The sequence below is a fragment of the Pleurodeles waltl genome, chromosome 1_2, assembly GCF_031143425.1.
Source record: "Pleurodeles waltl isolate 20211129_DDA chromosome 1_2, aPleWal1.hap1.20221129, whole genome shotgun sequence".
In the NCBI taxonomy this organism is placed as follows: Eukaryota; Metazoa; Chordata; class Amphibia; order Caudata; family Salamandridae; genus Pleurodeles; species Pleurodeles waltl.
In genome coordinates this window covers 194,268,487-194,288,593 of record NC_090437.1, presented here as the reverse complement: position 1 = coordinate 194,288,593, position 20,107 = coordinate 194,268,487, and the positions used below count along the sequence as shown (strand labels likewise).

The 20,107-nt window shown below is 43.4% G+C and overlaps 1 protein-coding gene across 1 annotated transcript in view; it reads left to right on the top strand.

Moving 5' to 3' along the window:
* RNF38 (ring finger protein 38) overlaps nucleotides 1-20,107 on the top strand; it is a 724,979-nt gene that overhangs the window by 177,788 nt on the left and 527,084 nt on the right. Inside the window, exon 2 of the mRNA XM_069237710.1 lies at nucleotides 11,805-11,875. Coding sequence (XP_069093811.1) covers nucleotides 11,805-11,875 — 71 coding nt within the window. The remainder of the gene's footprint in view (nucleotides 1-11,804; nucleotides 11,876-20,107) is intronic.

Genomic DNA, 20,107 nt, shown 5'->3' with positions numbered 1-20,107 from the left:
GCAGGCTCGCAGCTGATACTGGGTATCACATCCTAGAGCTAAGAAAGCTTCAAGCAGTTCCGAAGGGCTGGGAGGAGCTGTAAATGTGTGACCATGCATTTCAATGCGGTAGTGGGGGAACCAGTATTGAAATGCGTCTGTGTCATTTGCTATGCATGGCACTTGACAAGACTGGAACCCAGTCCAATGATCCATTGGACTTGAACTTGACTGCTGTAAAGTAGTGGGCCCTATTCCCACATACTAAATAAAATGGTGTCACAAACACACAGTTACCGTGGGAGTAACTGGCCCAGGGCACGTGCTCCAGGCCCCCGTTTTTGATCTGGGCAACCTGACTGGTGATGCCTGTGTTAGATGGGTGTGGGGTTGGTGTTAGGACTGCCTGTAGGGAGGAGCTGCTGCATGACATGTCCAGCAGGACAATACAACTGCCAGGTTAATACTGTTCCTTCTTGCAGGAATTTCCTGCAAGTAAAAAAGCAATTACAGGAGACGGATGGCCTACTGCTGCCTTAAGGGGGAGGTGGGAGTGGGAGAGGGGTTCAAGAATGACCATCCATTCCTCGAGTAACTCCTGACTTTCAGGTACGTCCCTAAGTCCAGGCACGGATTCCTCCAGCACTATAGCAATTGTTTCACATGGGGATGCACACAACTCTCTGAGCTCCACAGTGAGCCCAGCAGATCCACATGTGCTTAACCCGGGTTCAGTTATGCACCATGTATCCCGCAATGTCCCCCTCAGAACGCTCTGTGTTGGTCATCCAAAATGTGGTTAGCATTGCTTCTGCCACCCCCTGTTTTAAGGTCATTCCTCAAGAGAGAACCTGTGAAGATATTGTCTCTCACACCGTTCCTTAACTGTATCTGTCAATTACGCGTGCTCCTGCAGTAGCCTGCCTGTCCCTTCAGATACTTATCAGGGCAAAAAAATGCTCACCTGTCGTGGTAATGTTAGTGCCAGAGTTTTTCAAACTCTTCAGTATTCTTACATTCACGAAATTAGAGGAAAGGAACTGGTTGTGTGTTCTCGAGTACCCAGGATAGGACCTGTACACAAAAGGGTAAACTTTCTGCCATTTTGGTTTGTCTGTTGTCTTCTCTCTATTATGAAAGAGGCGATTGATCCTCTTTGTACCCAGAATCGTTTCAGGTACTTTGAAATTAAACCTCTTTGTGTTTTGTCCTCACTCCAAACAACAATCCTGTGTTTGTTGCAAGAGCATTTTTCGCTTTGGTCTTTCTGGACCCTTGGAATGTGGCTGGTACTCGGATATACTCCCCAGCATTGGATGTCTCAGATTCAGATGAATGATGTGAGGCCTCCTGCTTTTGAGACTGTCTTACACCCAGTCCTATCTGATTAATTATATTTCGAGTTAGCTGTCCTTTTCTAGGCAACTTTGCTATTAAGTTCCTTATTATTCCAGTTATCATCCATCCATAAAACAATTGGTTAATTCAAGCTATTCCATAATCTTAAAAACAGTGCTTAATTTGTTTAAAAAACAAGTCAGTTGCATGGCCCTGGAGGTTAATGCAGCCTGCACCACCTATTGCCCCTGCCAGGGCTGCCAATAGCAGGACCAATACATCTATTAACCATTGCACTCCTACAAGTGTGACAATTCAGATTATTCCAGGCTACCTAAAAGAATGGTGTTGGTGACAGTCATTATTCATTTTTAATGTATCTTGAATTATTAAACACTGTTGTTGTGCTCATGTCAAACTTAAACTGCGCCACCGTGTGGTGGACTGTCAGTGCTGGTGTTGAGAATTACATGCTGGGGTGGAGTACCAGCAACCACTGGCTCAAATTAAGCACTGCTTAAAGCATCACCTTTCATTAAGTCATAAACACATGCATGAACATAGTAAAGTTATTTAACCCCTTCGCTGCCAGGCCTTCTTGGCTATTTGGGACAGTTAGCGCTTAGGCCCTCATAACTTTTTGTCTACATAATCTACCCACGCCAAATTTGCATCCTTTTTTTCCCAACATCCTAGGGATTCTAGAGGTACCCAGAGTTTGTGGGTTACCCTGGAGAAGACCAAGAAATTTGCCAAAATGCAGCAATAATTTTGTTATTAAAAAAAATAAAATGGTAAAAAAGGGCTGCAGAAGAAGGCTTGTGGTTTTCCCCTGAAAATGGCATCAATCATGGGTTTGTGGTGCTAAAATCCCCATCTTCCCAGCTTTCAGCAACAGGCAGACATGAATCAGAAAACCTCATTTTTCAACACAATTTTGGCATATTTCTGGGACATACCCTATTGCTTTTAGCCTCCTTCCAGGTAGTGACAGAAATGGGTGTGAAACCAGTGCTGGATCCCGGACAGCTAAACATTTCTAAAAAGTAGACAAAATTCTGAATTCAGCAAGGGGTCATTTGTGTTGAGCCTACAAAGTTTAACTACAGAAAATAACAGCTGAAATAAAATAAAAAATACTGACATTGAGGTGAAAAAAACAGCACTTTTTCTCCACGTTTTACTCTAACTTTTTCCTGCAATGTCAGATTGTTGAAAGCAATATACCGTTACGTCTGCTGGACTCTTCTGGTTGTGGGGATATATAGGGCTTGTTAGTTCATCAAAGCCCTCGGCACCCATAGCCAATAAATAAGCTACACCTTGCAACGGGTTTTCATTTTATACCGGGCATACTGCAATTCATTTGGTGAAATATAAAGAGTTAAAAATAGGTATCAAGGAAACCTTTGTATTTTCAAAATGGGCACAAGATTAGATGTTGTGAAGCGGTGGTTATTTGCACATATCTGAATTCTGGGGACCCCATACTAGCATGTGAATTACAGGGCATTTCTCAAATGGACGTCTTTTTTACACACTGTCTTAAATTTGGAAGGAAAAAATGTAGAGAAAGAAAAGGGGCAGTAACACTTGTTCTGCTATTGTGTCCCCCCAAGTCTCCCGATAAAAATGGTACCTCACTTGTGTGTGTAGGCCTAGTGCCCACAACTGGAAACGCAACATGGACACATCACATTTTGACATTAAAATCTGACTTGTTTTTTGCAAAGTGCCTAGCTGTGGATTTTGGCCTCTAGCTCAGCCATTTCTTCACAACCGGGCTGCACAAATGCTCAGAGAGACATCAGAGGAAAGGAAAGGCCTTTCCTTTCCTTTGATGCCTCTCCTGCCCCCAGCCCCTGATTGGAAAGAGAAATGCTTTCATCTCGGTTTCCAGTCCACGCTGGAAACTGAGCTTCCAGCGTGGTGGGAGACGACCTCTGATAAGGTCAGAGTGCCATTGCACGCTGACGTCATCAGATGTCACGGAGGGGGGGCAGTGGTGGAAGGGGAAGTGATTTCCATCCCTGACAGGGGGTGTGGGTGGGAGGCCCACAGGGGAAGCGCTAGCACTCCTCCCCGTGGGCCGTGTGCAGGACGAGCTGGTGTCGTCCCCGGCACATGGGAGCTGTGGCCGAGGACGAGGCCACCTCGCCCCAGGCACCCAGGGGGTTAGTCATTTAAGTAACTCTTTTTCTATAATATGAATCTTGGCTTTAAACAGATTTTAATTATTCTAAATTGCCCCACTGCTTTTCGTACCCAGAATAATCCATCAGGAAAGGATGGGGGGAATTTAACATGAGTGTGTCATACTTGCCAGTTCTTAAAAATTGAGTTTCTACACCCTGTAGATGCAAGTGTATGACTGTATGTGTGAATCTTATTAGAGTGCTGAGGCATCCGAAAGGTTTTTTCCACCTTGTGTAGGAACTCCCTTCAAAGAAGGTAGCTTGCTCATTGGAGCGTTGTATCTAAGGCCAAAGGAAACTTCTTTAGAGCACACCTAAACCAAAGCTGAAAGGTCTGATATGGGCTGAATATATAGTGAATATTTCGGGAATACTTGCAATTCGCAGTTTCAATCTATTGGTGACTCGTCAGTGTGCTTTGGAAACCACCTTCTTTGGGTTTGTGACCTGGGATTCCTCCAGGTGCTGACACAACTCCCATGGACAAATGCCCACGATGGTGCTTACCAAAAGTAGATAGAATATTTTGGAATAGGTGTTCTTATTTTTCTTCTTCACCCATTTATTCACATTCTTAGTGGACAAGTTCATCCATGCCTACCAGCTATTGTACTGCTTTAACAGTGTATTTAAATATGGTCTGAGCATTGGGTCTGCCAAATCCTCCTTACAAGGGCTATTTTCCTGCAGCCATACTTTTTGTTATTCTCTTGTATCCTACGCCATCATCACCTGAGAGTCACAGGTGGCAAAAGGTTGACTACATCTTGTACCCTCTTTTTTGGTTCAGCTTAAGCACCATATCTGCAGATTGATAGAAGCTAGTCTTCCTCACACATCCATGAATGTAGTAGTCCTCTGGAAGCTCGAGGATTCCAGTGAGAGAGGGAATCCAAGGAATAGTGCAGGGGGACATTCAGGGAAAATGGAACCTGCTAAGCATATGAAGGACCATACAACTTTAGGAGGTGGACCCAACATGGCCACTCCACCTCACATGTACCCAGCTCTCACAAGCACACTCCAAATACAGTCTTGAGGAATGCGGTGCCCCAGGTCCAGCCATGGCAAAATGCATGGAATTTAACATGGAAAGTTGCTGTGTTCCCTCTGAAGTTCATGTAAAAAAAAAACAGGCATGGATCTTGCTGCTAGAAGCAACTACACTTCCAGTGTACCAATTTTATCATGGACGCATTTAAAGAGGATCCCACAACCCCAACAGTCTCAAACACCTCTAGCGAGCAGCAAGGCATACTCCTTAGATCACTAGTTAAAATAATTTTACACGGCCAGACCGGAATCCAAAATCAGTAAACCTATTCAATCCAGCCACACGCTGCAGGAGTCCGCTACGAGAATGGGGTCACAGGCGTGGTTAGGCCAAGCCTCGAAAGCAGCCGCGAGCCTGCAGCTTTCTGGGGGAACGGTCCAGTCCTGAGCATACCACGTCTGCCAGAACCAATCAGTGAGAAGCAGGTTGTAAAATGAACGCTGCACCTAGATACTTTCAAATGTACTCCTCCCACAATATATTAGTTATCTCTATCTTTTTCTCTGGTACTGTTATTTGTCATGACATCGTCTAATGTTAAAGACAGTGACGTAGCCTTCAGTATACTACCTTAGATATAGTAACCATCACTGGTACATTATTTACCAGCTCTAAACGCAATGAAATTAGCACAAATCCGCCAGCCGGCTCGACATGAAACATCATCATAGATTAATTTACTATAGATGCATAATTAAAAAAAAAGACAGCGAACAAAATAGTCCACGTTTTCGCCTGTGAGGAGAACGATTGTTTGGTTGTTTACGCATGTGAAACTTGAATATCCCGGACTGGGGAGTGGGAAAGTCTGCGCGGCACGCTGAGACTTGGCAGGACCTCACCGTTCCCCAGTAGCTGAGGTAAAGTCGGCTCGTCTGGAGGCAGTGTCGTCCAAAACCCGAAGTGTGCCATGGCCGCGTCCCAGGAATGCTTGGCACGCCGAGACCCCGGCACCGGTGGGCTGCTTTCATCCTGCTGGCGAACCGAAAAACGTTGGCACAGTCAAGGCTGACAAAAACTCAGATTACCAAGCGTGGAAAATATTTGGCGTGGTGACCAACCGCGTGGTATGCCCCCAGACTGGGCCCTCGCCTCTACTGTCTGTGTCGAGGGACAGGAGGAAAGCAGCTTGGAGAAAACCGAGACGTTATTGACTTATTTATTATCTTGGCTGCCCATCGTTTACAATGGCCATGTCCTTTTAGAGGCTGTGCTGTACGAAGGGTCCCATCCCTTTAGGGCCCCTGTTCGGCCGAAGTCCTTTGTATATGTGTGAGGCGCCGAACTCCAGTCACATTTTCTCCCTAAAAATAGCGCACACGTCGGTGATTACGGTAACTTTTTGAAAATCGAGTCAAGTTGAGGGGTTGTGCACGGAAAGTCGCCGCTTACAATTAATGACATCTCTGAAATGATTCGGAAAGCAAACAGTGCGCACTTCTGGGCTTTACCTGCGCACCGCGGTGTTCAAGCACTGCAAAGACTTTGTAACCAGTGCAGCCGCTTGACTGACCACGAGGAATGTGCGCATGTCTAACCTTGTATTTTCTGAGAACTGACTCCCCACGTCTGGTGCTCTGGCAAGTGGAGATCAGTCATTGCTTGGGCCGCTTCCCCCTCCCCCCGTGCGTGGAGGACAAGGGGCAAGCCTCTCCAACCCTCTGACCCAATGGCTCTTGTTTAAAAAATAAAAGAAAGGTTTGCTTTAAGTCGTGGATATCCAGTGACGTTGCTGAGGCTGTAGACTTACGTAACAGTACTGAGGTTAACAGGGCCCACTGTTTTCCTCTAGCTTTGCTTCTTCTCTGGCCCTGTTAATCTCTCGTTCCTCCTTTCCGTAAAGCATCATTTTAATTAGCTCAGAAGCGGGACAGATGTTTGCAGTCTCGACTGAGAAGCCGAAGATTCAGTGAACATGGAGCATGATTTGGTGTCTCGGGCAGTGTGGGAAACTCGCAGAGTCTGAAGGATTTGAGCGCCAGCGTTTTCAGGACTGCATGTAATCGATATCTAAATTTACCACCGTCCGAGGTGCAAGAAGACGCTCGTTTATTCACTTACTGTTCATCGTGCTCCAAAAATCACAGAAAATGAATGTGCATACCTAGCAGCCTTGTAATACGTTCTACTGTATGGTGCTACCAGAGCGAGTGAGGCGCATCCTCTGCAGGGATAGACCCAGTAAGGAAATGGGGCTTTCCATCACCAAACTTACCAGAGCAGTTAAACTGACCCCCTTACTACACCAGTTAAAGGTATGCCAGGCCACTCCTATGTCCTGCCAAGGTTTCAAAACCTGCAATGGCTTAGGACCGCGTAAAGCCTTCTTACGCTAGCTAGACACATTCTTTGTAAAGGCGTCCAGCTATCTTTACTGTTCAGTCTGAAGTCTCTTCTGTGGCTGAATGTGTGAATATGCTAGTTTGGTTATGGTATTTATATAAAGCTGAACGCTGAGCTAAGGGGACCTCAAACTTAAGGGCTCCCATCAGGATGTACAGTTCATCCCAGTGATGACCCAACACAGTTGTGGAGGCCTGGTGACCCCCACACAAGCAGATGCTGTACAGCTTAAGAGATGTAGGACTTTTCCAGTGATTCCTCCAGTTTTTCCTGTCAAGCACATATTGTTGGAAATATTTTCAGTTGTACCCACCTTTAAGCTTACAGACAATATTGGACTATTTACGTGAAAGCTTAACTATTTCCGATATTATGTACATTCTGATGCTCGTCATAGTTGAACCAAGCAGTGTGAAGTAGCCAAGATATCAAGCATTCTGTTTTGTTTGTAGCATCCGTGCACTGAGGGCATAACAACACCTGATGAAGTGGGGACTGGATCTTCCCAGCAACCTTCAAAGTTATGAATATATTCCTACCTATTGGAAATTCATAGATGGTTCTCTGGATGTGACTGCAGCGAAAGACCTTACTTTAGCCAACTAGCAAAGTTCAAATTCTATAGTGAAAGACATTTACTTTAGCCAACCAGCAAATTTCAATTCTAACCTTAGAATCATTGAGAATTTTAAAGTTGGTGCAAGCCAGTCCTTAGCTGCTTAGTCAACAAAGTGAGCCAATGCTTGACACTCTGTTTATTAGGGAGTGACATTGTTCGCTCCGGTGACATAGGTGGTATACATTGGCGCAAACCTAGTTAAGAAACACCAAAATTCAGACATCATTGCACTAAATCATGGCTGCATTTTTATCTCCCTGCTCCTTAAGATTTTTGACTCTTCATTGAACCTGATCATGTTATCTTACATAAGTATACGAAAATCCCCCTCTATTCATGCAGTCAGTGTGGTTTCAGTTCTTTAAAAAAAAAAAAGAAGGGGCCTTAAAAGCCAGCTGCAGTGCCAGAGTATTTGCTTCAAGGAAATTGATACACTGTTAAAATTGCAAAAGGTAACATTCATCTTAATGTCTGGGTGGTCATGTGTCTTCTGCCTCTAGTTCCAGGGAATGGGATGCTCTCCCTAAACCTCTTAAACTCCAGCAGAGTTTGCAGTGTTTATAGAGAGAAACATGACTTGCCTAATCATTTCTAAATTCTGTAAATTGATGGAATTTTTATGATTTGCTATTTTATGCATGGATTTATATCCAATGCGATCCCGGCACTGGTCAAAGTGTGGGTGAAATGCAAATTAGTCTAGTATAACACATTTCTTCAATAAGTAGTCTTTTTGCAATATTGAGTAACATCTGAAAAAATGAGCTGAATTGAAGAGAGATAATTGAGTGGGATATATTTAACATTTTGTTAGAAAAAAATCTTGACAATTTTTAAGATTAGTATTAGAATACAGAGGTGGGTGTAAAAATAATTACAGGCAGAGTAATAACACTTCCTCTGACTGTGAGCTTTCCACAGCAAATCACTTGAATGTACATACCTCAATGGCCATACTGTTAACACTGCTAGTTACAGGGCTCGAAAAATCCACTCACCACAGTTTTATTTGATCAAGTCAAGCTATTTTTAATAGTCCCCTCTGGCGAGTTGACACTGAACAGGTGATCTGTAAAAGTGGAGGAACAATAAAAGATGCATTTTAAATCTTGTTCTTATGTAACTGTTGCTCTCTGTTCACAGACCGAGGTCAAAAGTCATTTTTTCTTACAATTAATTTTAATTGTGACTGCAGAGTTCCAGAACTTTGTAAGGTGAACTGTGTGGCCTGCTGCTGATAATGTAAAAATAAAAGGATATAGGGTGTCAGGTGTTTCCTAACACACAACATTTAAATAACTAAGTCAACTGTGCAAACATTTTAAAATATATATCAGTAGTTGTGAAAGCCTTTTTTTTATATTTCTGTGTGCTGAAAAATTATTTTAATAGGATGAAAATAAATCAATACTTTACATGTTGATGTGCCAAGGATATGTTTTCTGAAACCCACAAGTGTAGCTGTCACCTAGCCCAGGTCAGATGTGTATTGGAGCTAAGCTTAGGAGACAAAGGGCTTTGAGAGCAGAGAAATGCCCGCTTTCTAACAGTGGCATCTCTAAAATAGTAATTAATCCTACCAGTAAAGAGGAATCATCATTACCATTCCAATGATATGAAACATGATGCAGCTGCTTCTCTCATATCAGGAATTGCAGCTTAAAAGTATTTTAAGAAGTTCCCAATGCTGGCCTGTGAGAGGGGCAGGCCTAATAGTAATGAAAAACTACTTTTGGAATTTTTCATTGCCAAGACATGAAAAACTTAAAAGCATGTGTCCTGCCTTTTACTTACATGGCACCCTGCTCTATGTACTACCTAGGGCCTACTTTAGGGGTCACTTATATGTAAGAAAAAGAGAATTTAAAGGCTTGGCAAGAGGTTTTAAATGGCAAGTCGGTGTGGCAGTGAGACTGCACACACAGGCTCCAAGTGGCAGGCCTGAGATATGTTTACAGGGCTACTTGAGTGGGTAGCACAATCAGTGCTGCAGGCCCAGTAGTAACATTTAATTTCCAGGCTCTGGGTATATGGTATACTACCTTACAAAGGACTTGCAAGTAAATTAAATATGCCAATTGTGGATACACCATTGTTACCTTGTTTAGAGGAGAAGCAAATGCACCTTTGCACTGGTTAGCCTGGTAAAGTGGTCAGAGTGCTAAGGTCACCAAAAAGAAGCAGCAACAAACCAGGAGGTAAATGCAAAAAGTCTGGGGTAAGACCACCCTAAGGATGCCAGGTCTAACAATGTAGTACAAAAATGGGAAGGTGCAGGACAACATTTGACCTCCGCAGCCATCTTTCTCTGTAAATGTGTCAGTATGGGTTTGAATCTGCACTAATAAACCATGTGGCGTGGTTTAAAATCTCATGATCACATTTTGTACCTCCTTAGATTTGGTTTCTATCCTCTGTTATTTATTTTTGCTGTATGTTTTTTTTAAAGTGTATTTTAATGCCACTGCTTTTGTGGAATGCTGTAGGAGGCCCTATGTCTTTGATATTCTACCTGCCCGTTACATTTGTTGACCGCACATGTTGGCAACATTGAGAGGCTAATCCACAGTTCAAGAATGCAGCAAAAGCCCAACTTCTCCCATCCGGTTACCCCAGTGTGCCCTGAGCCCCTGACGTAGAGGCAGTGTTGGAAGGAGGGGACGATTGTGGTACTAGCCACATTCACTCCCTGGTGTGTTTGACACTGGCTCTGCTAAAAACTGAGCTAGTTCATAAATTGGCTTACTGCAGTAACTTACTCCATGCCTTCTCACAACTTTTTCTGATCTTTTGAAAAAGATCTAACTTCTCCACTCTTTCTGTAGCCACCTCCACTATCAAGTCATCAAGCTTATTGGATCAAGGAATCTAGCAGGCGCTTCTTCAACCTCCTGCTTGTGGTGCTGGAATCCCATCTATTCACCACCTTTCCTTAATCTTGTACCAAAGATCTACTGCAACCCCAGCAGTCTCCTTCCATCACAACTGCTATTGTGCTTTCTATTCCTTAACACTCTACACCCAGGTATTTTTTCCTCTTTCACCCCCTCCGTTTGACCTGCCCCAACCTAGCACACTCTCAAACTAACCTTCATATGCCTCTTCCTGGAAATTTGGATCCACCTCAGTTCTGTTCTCCCATAATCTGGCCCTGTCTGAATCTCAAAGTGCACCATGAAAACTCCCTCCTACATAGCTATGTACCCTTTGATGTAAACTTTCATTTAAATACATAAGAAGATCTTTCACCAAAACAGCCATGCATATTCTACATTTTCAAAACGTATTTACAACCATCTCAAAAACGACGGACCTGCTGCAGCCATGTTAGAACTGTCGGTACCAAGAAGTTTCCGGAGGCCCAACACAAAATTAGCCGGTGGTGCTATATATATTGTAAAGGTTTGCTATTTTCCTCAATTTTTTGCAGCCCGTGGTGCTCTTCTCCAGCAGCAAGAATAAATTTTTGTATATTCTGTGCGAAGAGAAACCAAGAACACCCAGGACACACTTTCAGCGTGCAAAATGGTGGTAAATTGCAGTTTGGGTCACATTAATATCACAGAGGCAATTAAAGGAGTGCAGACCTGGGGACTGAAGGAGCTGTTACTCTCTTTGAACTCTACTTGTAAAAAACACCTACATTTAAACTCACTCCTGCTGATGAACAGGAAAGAATTAATGTATAAATTGGCCCAATTGACACTATTTTATTTTTTTGCGACAATTGTATTTGTGACTCTTTGTAGTAAGGTTTTGGTAATATATATACTCTGCATTCACCACAGAGCTTGTCCTGCAAGCACTCCGCTGTTTGAGGTTTGCAGGTTTTGATGTTCTGTTTTTTAGGTTGAGCGTGCAAGCGCTCTGGCCTGTTGTAATCTATCTTTTAGCCACACCCACTGTACGCCCATCACTATCACTCTTTCTTGGGCTTGCCTTTCAAGAATCCTCTGTAATAATTGGTAAATGCTTTACCCACCTTGGGGTGGTTTTGTTACTGTGTTGGCCATCGACCCTGTGACACTGATAATTGCACGTTTGACTGGGAGCGAACTTCTTTTTCCTTATAGGTCTCTCCTTCACGCTCATCGCCGCCGTGGCGCTTGGAATTGGCTTACTTATGTCAACTGTTTTACTTTTCATTTTCAATTTATGTGGCAAGAAACGTCCTGTTAGGAATTTACAAAGTTAATAACTGTAACTCGAGCAAACGCGAGACCCAGTGCATTGCAAATGCTTGTTCTTACAATGTACTCTCTATTGACTTTCGTAGGAAACACAAGCCCTCCCTTCCAGCGCCAGCTGCACCACCACGACCACATTTGCAACGATGACAGTGACAAGGTAAGGTGCTATTAATCTACATTTCCCCAGTCTTTTGGCAATATCTGCCGGTGTGCTGATGGATATGTCTGCTTGGGGTTGCTGGTGTCGAATGTTGTAGAGAGGGAACATGTTGGGTGAAGTGGTAGGTCACCCGCTGTAAAACAGTCTTTAAAAGCAGAGGTTTGTGTTCAGTGAACCACATTTGTGTTAATTGTCTGATTTGGGGCTTTTTCTCAGTTTGTTCTTCACAGAGCAAATGTAGCTCACCCCTCAGAGTTCCTTTTCGTTCTCCCTCTGCCATGAACGCTTCTGGGGAATTGCTGAGTACTTTGCGCAGATGTCCAGGCTAGCCGAGCGCATAATCTGTTTAGGTAGCTTCAGAGTATAAAAGGGGCCTGCAAGTAATTTATGCAGTTCCATCCGAAGCACATTCTCAGCAACATACAATTCGCTATTGGCGGAAACGGAAGTCACCTCCATTCATCTCAAATGTTTTGCGTCTATTTAGAAGGAGAGAAATGAATAAGGAACATGGTTATTTAATTCTGCGAAGCCCGTGTTCGGAAACTATGAAGATGAGACGCAATGAGATCCTCACGCAAAAGCAAGTCCAATTTATGAAGAGATCGTGCAGTGTTAATTTGGCAGGATCAGGCTGGTTCCAGAGTAGAGTGCAAGCCTTTAGCACATGCAGTAAGTGCTGCCAGTTCCACTAAGACGAGTTTCGAGGGCTGCAGCGCCTAACACCGAAGTAGGCGCCGCATCCTGTAATGCTCGTCGTGAATCCATATCACATGAAAAAGACAGTTTTCCTTGTGCTGAGAGTAGACACCATTTGGGATATTGTGAATCTTGAGTTGACATTACATGTTACCTACGCTACAGGTGGGCGAGCCACTGAAAGGTCGAGCCAGGCCCGAGCCTGAAGCCTGGCTTAGGTTCAGCTCAAGGTCCTGTTGACACCTTGAGCCCATGGAGAGCCGAGCTTGCATGTGCCTTGTGCCTACCTACCTCCCTGTACCTGGGTTTTGCGTTACGGCCAAAACTACGGACTTAGGAACTTGGAACCCAGGTTTGAGTCTGTCGTTGGCTCAGCATTATTCTGTGACTCTGGGCAAATCACTCAACTCCTCATCCCTATAAACAGAACGTGGTGGCCTTGTGTAATGTAAGTGATGCTAATGGAAAGCGCCCCAATACCCCTGGGCCAAGTTATCCCTAAATTGAAACTGCAAAATGCACAGAGGTAAAAATGAAGCCTTAGCACCGGGAAAGACAGCTAGAAAATAATTTACTGGCTGTTTGGTACAAAGTGAAACCAGAAAGCGTGGATAAATCGCGGCTTCCCCTCTTAAATTGTGTGATCTTAGGCAAATATTTTAGTTCACCAAAACGTTTTCCTTCATTATCGGGTATAAAAACTCTTTCAGATATATACGTTCAAAATACCATTTGTACACAAACCAATTAATACATGAAAATATTGCTCTATAATAATCTGGGCCATGTTCAGGGTTTTTATGACAACTGTCTTGCCTCTTAGTTCACTGATAGTTCATGTTTAAAAAAACATATAAATAGTACTTTTCAGTGCAGTGAGCGACATATTAATGTCAACGCAAAGAAATGTTTTTTTGAGTTCTGAAGAGACTTCAGCTTAATTTACTTGATGTTTGTTGAATGATTTAAATTGCAAATATGTTCAATGTCCAGCTTGTGAATGGGCTCGAAGATCCAAGCCAGGCCCTTGGCTTGGCGCTCTCTGTTAATTTGTTTGCTCGCCCACCTCTAAACCAGAGTACAGCACATTCCAGCGAGATTACTTTTCGTTTGAGATTGAAGAGATGTTTGAGGCCCATTCTTCCACCTGATTTCTCACCTTCCCCATACTCCCTTGGCAAAACGTGGAAGAAATGGTACAAAATGTAGTGGGCTACTATTACACCAATTAACGTCGGGCGGGATGGCGCACCCAAGAACAACTGACTCCCATTAATGTGCAAATGGACCCTTTAATCAGACAGGTGCATTTCTAGTAATAAGACAATTTCTGTCTCTAACGCCTTACATCCCAATATTCTCTCGGCCTCCATATACTTAACAATAACTATCCAAACACCCTCCCCCTCCCCTAGGTATCCCTTCACAATCCAATCAGTCAAAGTTCCAAACACCACTCTCGCCACTCAGATCTCTGCACCCCCACCTCTTGCCTCAAGGGTTTGCTGTTTTTATTTTGCTCCTCAAATCGTTTGCCCCTACCCCTCCAAACATCATGACACAGGTTCATTTTCCAGCAGCGAATCAATGGGTTTAAATAAATTGCCAAAAGTTAGCAGAACCTGCCAAAAACAAATTCGGCAAATGGGGAATTTTTCAGACATTAAGACCGGTATCTTTATTACACTCTCCAAGACGATTTTTTTTGGGTAGTTTAGTGTCTTTTGGCAGTTTGCCCCTTTTTTATTTCATGACATCATTGTATTCCATTCATGACATCATTGTATTCCATTCTCTGCCCATCCATCCATCATTTATCCAAGCGCTCCGGCAGCGTTCGTGCTTACAGTCATTCTGACTACCCTCTCAGTGAACCGTAGGAAGGTGACTGGTTTCATTTTTTTTTTTTTTTTGATGACGGTTTTATATCTTCAGCTCAAAATCTCCTGCATTCTTCATGAGTACAATTTGGACAGGGGCGGCTCATCCATTAGGGTGGAGGAGAGTTGCCCTCCTTTTCTTTTGAAGGGGCGGGGCACGGGGGTGAAGAGCAGCGAGGGGGAGTGTTCAGCACTCCCTCCTCCCCCACTGCGCATTCAGGATTGGCTGGGAGCCTGTGCCTGCAGCAGCAACGAGAGACAGAGGAGTGGCACGCAGTGGAGGAGGAGGAGGTAAGTGTTTTTATTTTTATTTTTTTTGTTTCTTTTTTTATTTACCCCTCCCCCCACAAACACGACTGAATTTGGATCCAAATTACTCTGTGACTAGTTTCCTTTTCTAACTCGAAACCCAATGGAAAATTGATTGGGTGTGGGTGAAATTCATGTACTTTGCTTTTGCGTAAGTACTTGAAACTGTGAAAAAAATTCCACCAAATGCAAAAGCAGCATTTACTGTTGCACCTTAACTCGAAATGCATACTTACATACATCGTAGATGCAGGGACGCTGTAAAAAAACAAAAAAAGAAAAATAAATAAATAACACAAACAGTAGCCGATCGCATTCTGGGCATCTTGAGTTGTTGGTGTGCTCCTGTGCTAAAATGCCATGTGGCATAATTTCAGGGATTTCACGGAACAGGTGTAAAATGAAATTACACTTATGCCGGTTTAACTGAAATTCTGTCCGAGCCTAAAGACCAACAGCCCTGCACCATGTATGTGCCTCAAAAGGCAGTACTAATTGAACTTCACAGACCTGATGATAAACTTGACTTGCCACTGGACAGGAACTGAGAAGTACAAACCAACAAGGAGGGAAAAGTAAGTGGGGAACCAATGTGGTTCTGACTGGAGCAGAACAGATGGTGACACTTTGTGTCAGGTGCCAAACATTGTGACACTTTGAGACTGTGTGGGTTGGTAAATGAATGCAATTTCTAGAAAACTTTAAAACCTGGCTCTTCTTAAATAATGTTTCCAATATGTTTTTTGTATCTAATCTGCTGTTTGTGCCCTTCACGTCTGCAAATTTGGAGATTACAGCACAAAGAACAGATGATGGATGGAATGCAGAACAAATCTAACACTCGGCCCCAGTCACAGAACTGGGTTTAATCCATCAGTTTTTTTTGCTCACCACGCCATCCCAGTTTGGACCCAGCCATATGCAAATCCGTCTTGACCTTGCTCCCCATGGGAACAGACCAGCCCAAACTTCCAGGTCAGGTCCTCCCTGGACCAGAAACAACCATCCTGCTACCGGTCTCGGTATCACCCCTCATCAGTCTTGCTAGCTAGAATCCAGTGGCACAGTGAGCATGGGACCCACGGCTGGGCATACCCATCCCACTAAGGGTGACACCGCAAAAAGAACAGGTGATGGGCGGAAGCAAACCAAATCAAACATTTACCCCCAATCACAAATCTGGATTTAATCCATCATTTTTTTTTTGTTGCTCCCCAACCATCCCAGTTTGGACCAAGCCATATGCAAATCAGTCTTGACCCTGCTCCCCATAGGAACTGGTTAGCCCGAACTGCCAGGCCCTTCCTGGACCAGAAACAAGCAACCTGGGACCGGTTTTGGGGTATCACCCCACACCAGCAAGGCTGGTTAGAATCCAGTGGTGAGCAAAATAACAATGGATTAAACCCAGATCTGTGATTGGGGTGAGTGTTTGAAAAGTTTTAACACTGTCCATCATTTAATTTTGTGGTGTTGCTATGTTCAACCTAGGTGGCCAGGTTATGGCCAGACATTGGCCCCTTGCTCTCTGAGCCACTGGATTCAAGCTAGCCTGGCTGATGAGGGGTAATACCCTGAAATTGGCCCCAGGATGTTCGTTTCTAGTCCAAGGAGGATCTGGCCTGGCAGTGCGGGCTGGACTGTTTCCAAGGAGAGCATGGTCAAGGCCGATTGGCATATGCCTGGGTCCAAACTGGGGTGACCTGGTGAGCAAAATAACAATGGATTAACCCAGATAATCCCTTTTGAGCATAAGCTGCACTTTGTAAATTCAGATTTCTTACTCTTCTTCAGTGGTTGTGTTCAGGATATTTTTTTTTTTCAAATTCTGGTCCCCACAACCGGATCTCAAGACGGTTGACTGCTGCTCACTTCACACGCTGTAGATATGCCTGTCCAGACCTTCATGATGGCTACCAGTGTTGCTGCAGGCTCTCCTTGCATAATTCGTATCCAATCCGCATTCAAAATCAGAACAACTGTTTGCTTTGCAGGGTTGGTTGAAGATAACAAGCGTTGTCCAGTAGGTCTCGCCATTTAGCTTCGCAAGTGCTTTTTGCAAATTGTGTTGACCTTCAGCAAAATGAGAAATACAATGCTTATTGCCAATGCTAAATAGCATCCTTGAAAAAAGGCACAAATTATGTGCATATATGTAGGCACGATCCTTCTTCAGTAGCCTCCAACGTGATGTGAATGTGTGTAACCATCATTACTCATACATGCATGTGTCATGATGCTGCTGAGGCCATTCCTTTCTAATATATTGTTAAAAATTATGAATTCTAAGTATTGGCATTCTAAACAGTAGGTGTTCAACAAAAGACAGCTTTATAGGGGACCTAAACAGAGGCCATTTCAGATCCATGCATTGATTCTACTCCAATATCAATAAGATATACCATTAAAACAAGTACAGCAAAATGCAGAAAAAAACAAACCATTAACAACGAGCACAGTATGAGCACCTTGAGTGGGGAACAAGGCAACATATGAATGCCCCTAACCTCTCTTCAGCTGAAGCTGCGGTGCCCGAGCTCTCCCCACCATGGGGAAGGAGGCTCAGTGCATGCGTATTGACGTGTGCACTCTTTCTTGATCACATCTTCGGTAAAGTTTCGGGAAGGGTCCTGAGCAGTAAGAAATGAAACCAACAAGGATACAGAGTTTTCACACTTACTCTGTGGCAGAGACACTGCGGCCAGGAGAGCCACAAGCCCGTCAATGGGGCCCCATTCAGCCCAAGGTCAATCAACATCTGTTAGATCAGAGATACTCAGGCCGCACCCCCCCTTACATACTACGGGGGGGCGGGCATCATTTTGCATTTTCAATTTGTGTCAAGAAAAGTCCGGTTAGGACTTTACAACCCAAATAGCTCTAAGTCAAACCAATGTGAGACCCATTGCAATGCACATTCTTGTTTTCTTTTGTCTTAAGCACTGTACAAGAGTGCATGTGTTTTCCAGCTGCCTCTCTACATTTCTTCTCTTTCCCACTCTGCGTTGCACCTGTATGGGTCTCCTTCGTCCCCTTTTTTATTTGTTTACCTTCGTGTGCTTCTCCACTCCGAGCTCCACATTGCTCTCTTTTTGCCATTTGTTTTTCTCCCAGCACTCCACCTTGCTGTCTCTCGACTGTTTGCTTTTGTGAGGGCGTGAAGGCAGGGCTGAGTGATTCCAGAGGTAACACTTAGCAAAGAGACAAGTCAATATAATACCAGGCTACTCAGTATAACTCAGGCCACGACAAAGGACAGGAGATAGACAAGAACAAAGTATGATCAAAGTAAGAAGTGTACTGGTATACATACATTTGCAAAGCCAATAGGTCTGACCTTGGTATGCTGGTGCAGTGGTTAATGTATTTTTTTTTTTTATAGCAAGCATCTACAGAAAAATATAAACTAAAGAAAAAATACCTAGATGTGGCCACCATATGCTTGCAATAAAGATGCCATTCATAAATATGTGGCTGCTTTACTAATTATATATTTTTTTATTTTTTTAAGAAAAAAAAAAAAGCCTTTCAGTTGTGCCATACATTTTTATCATTCATATTCGACAAGAAGAAATCCAGCCAAGCACTCAGTATGACTTTGTAGCAGCCTGCAATGTTTCTTTAAACACTTTATAAAGCAACTTTAAAACTAGACCGGGAAAAATGTCCTCTTACGTGGCACATGCAAAATAAATAGCCTTTTCTTAAAGGTAACTCATTTGTTTTAGCAGTTTTAGAGAGTGTGGACTTGGGGCAAGGGCATTGGAGCATTTTCCATTGGCATTAGTTACATTACACAAGGCCAGATTATTATTTTTTAGCCAGAGGGAGGTTCAGTGATTTGCCCAGAATCTTGAACCAGCACTGGAACTCGAACCTGGTTCCACGATTCCAAACTTGGCAGCTGTGCCCATAAAGCCACAGATATGCCAAAAGTATTTTTATTAAAGCACACTTTACAACAGCTTGGTCACTGAAGAGGAAGGAACTATTATAGCAGATGTGAATAATGTGCTGAGGTTTTGTGCAGTCACACAGAGTGGAGGAAACCAATGTGTAAAGTGGACTGATCCATTACACCCATGCTGCATGCTATAGTGGGCGGAAGCAAAATGTGAATGGCAATTCAACAGACCATGGTGTAAGCTTGCTTAGCAAAATCCCCTCTATGTATGTGTATTATGTACGAAGAATTTGAAAAACAATAGTCTCTTTGAAGAGCTAAGGGACCTGTACACAGAACTCTCACTTTTTACCTCTCACAGACTTAGTACTATGACAGCATTATCACTAGTCACATGCACAGGTCTTGTGTACATGCGCACTTGCAAAACTTTGTACAATGCCTGTAACTGCACAGAACTTTAAATTGTTGTGTGTAGATAGTGCACACCTTTTTACGAGAAAGAATCTGTTTAAATGTCAGGCACGGACTGCGTATTGTGTTAAGTGTGTCCCCAGACATCACTGTTTAATAGTATGTACACTTCTTTAGGAGTACAGTCCTGCTACCTCACTCCATTCGTGGCAGCGTGCAACTTGTTGACAAAAGTAATTGTGTCAGATCTGTTATTCTTGTTTTACAAGTACTTCATTGTATTAGAGGTAATTGTTATAAATACGTATAATTGTCTATTTTTCACCTAGTATAGGAGCTGGCCATGTCCAGCTTCAGTAGGAAGTCACTTTCACATTTTGATGAAACATACCACTTGCACAATGTCACAGTCCTGTTCCTATTTTACGAAAAGTACATTTGTTGCTGTATATCATCTGACCAGCACGTGGCGCTCCCATCTCACCTTTATTGATTATCTCTCTTGGTCGGTGTTGCATGCATTGCATCATGACGCCTACGATGTCGTTTGGGAGTAACTTCCAGTCTACTACAATGCACTTCAGCATCTTACGTGGTAGCATTATTATAGCATTTTCTAAAGATTTCTTCTCCTGGCATCCACTGGCCCTTCACAAGAAAAGAGGCATTTGCACATTTGAATGCATTAGTTTTCCTCAGCCCATTTACCCAATAAAAATGATCGCTTGACCACATGCCCTTCTTCTAAAGAGTTACATTTTACAGTAATTTTCCTTTTAAGGAAGGACATAAATCGTTTTTAGGTTTCTCATGCATGCTTGCGAAATCTTTTGTTGGAAAAACAACTCAAAAGGGTCTTGGAGCCAGCCCTACTTACCTGAACTTACCATTGGCTTATTCCCAACGTTACTGTGATTTACCTGCTTCAGATTGGCCAGCATGTCTTCCCCACGTCACTTACAGACATCGTCATCTTGGCCGATCTTGCTGTTGAGTTGCCTTTGGACCTAGTACTCCTTCCTG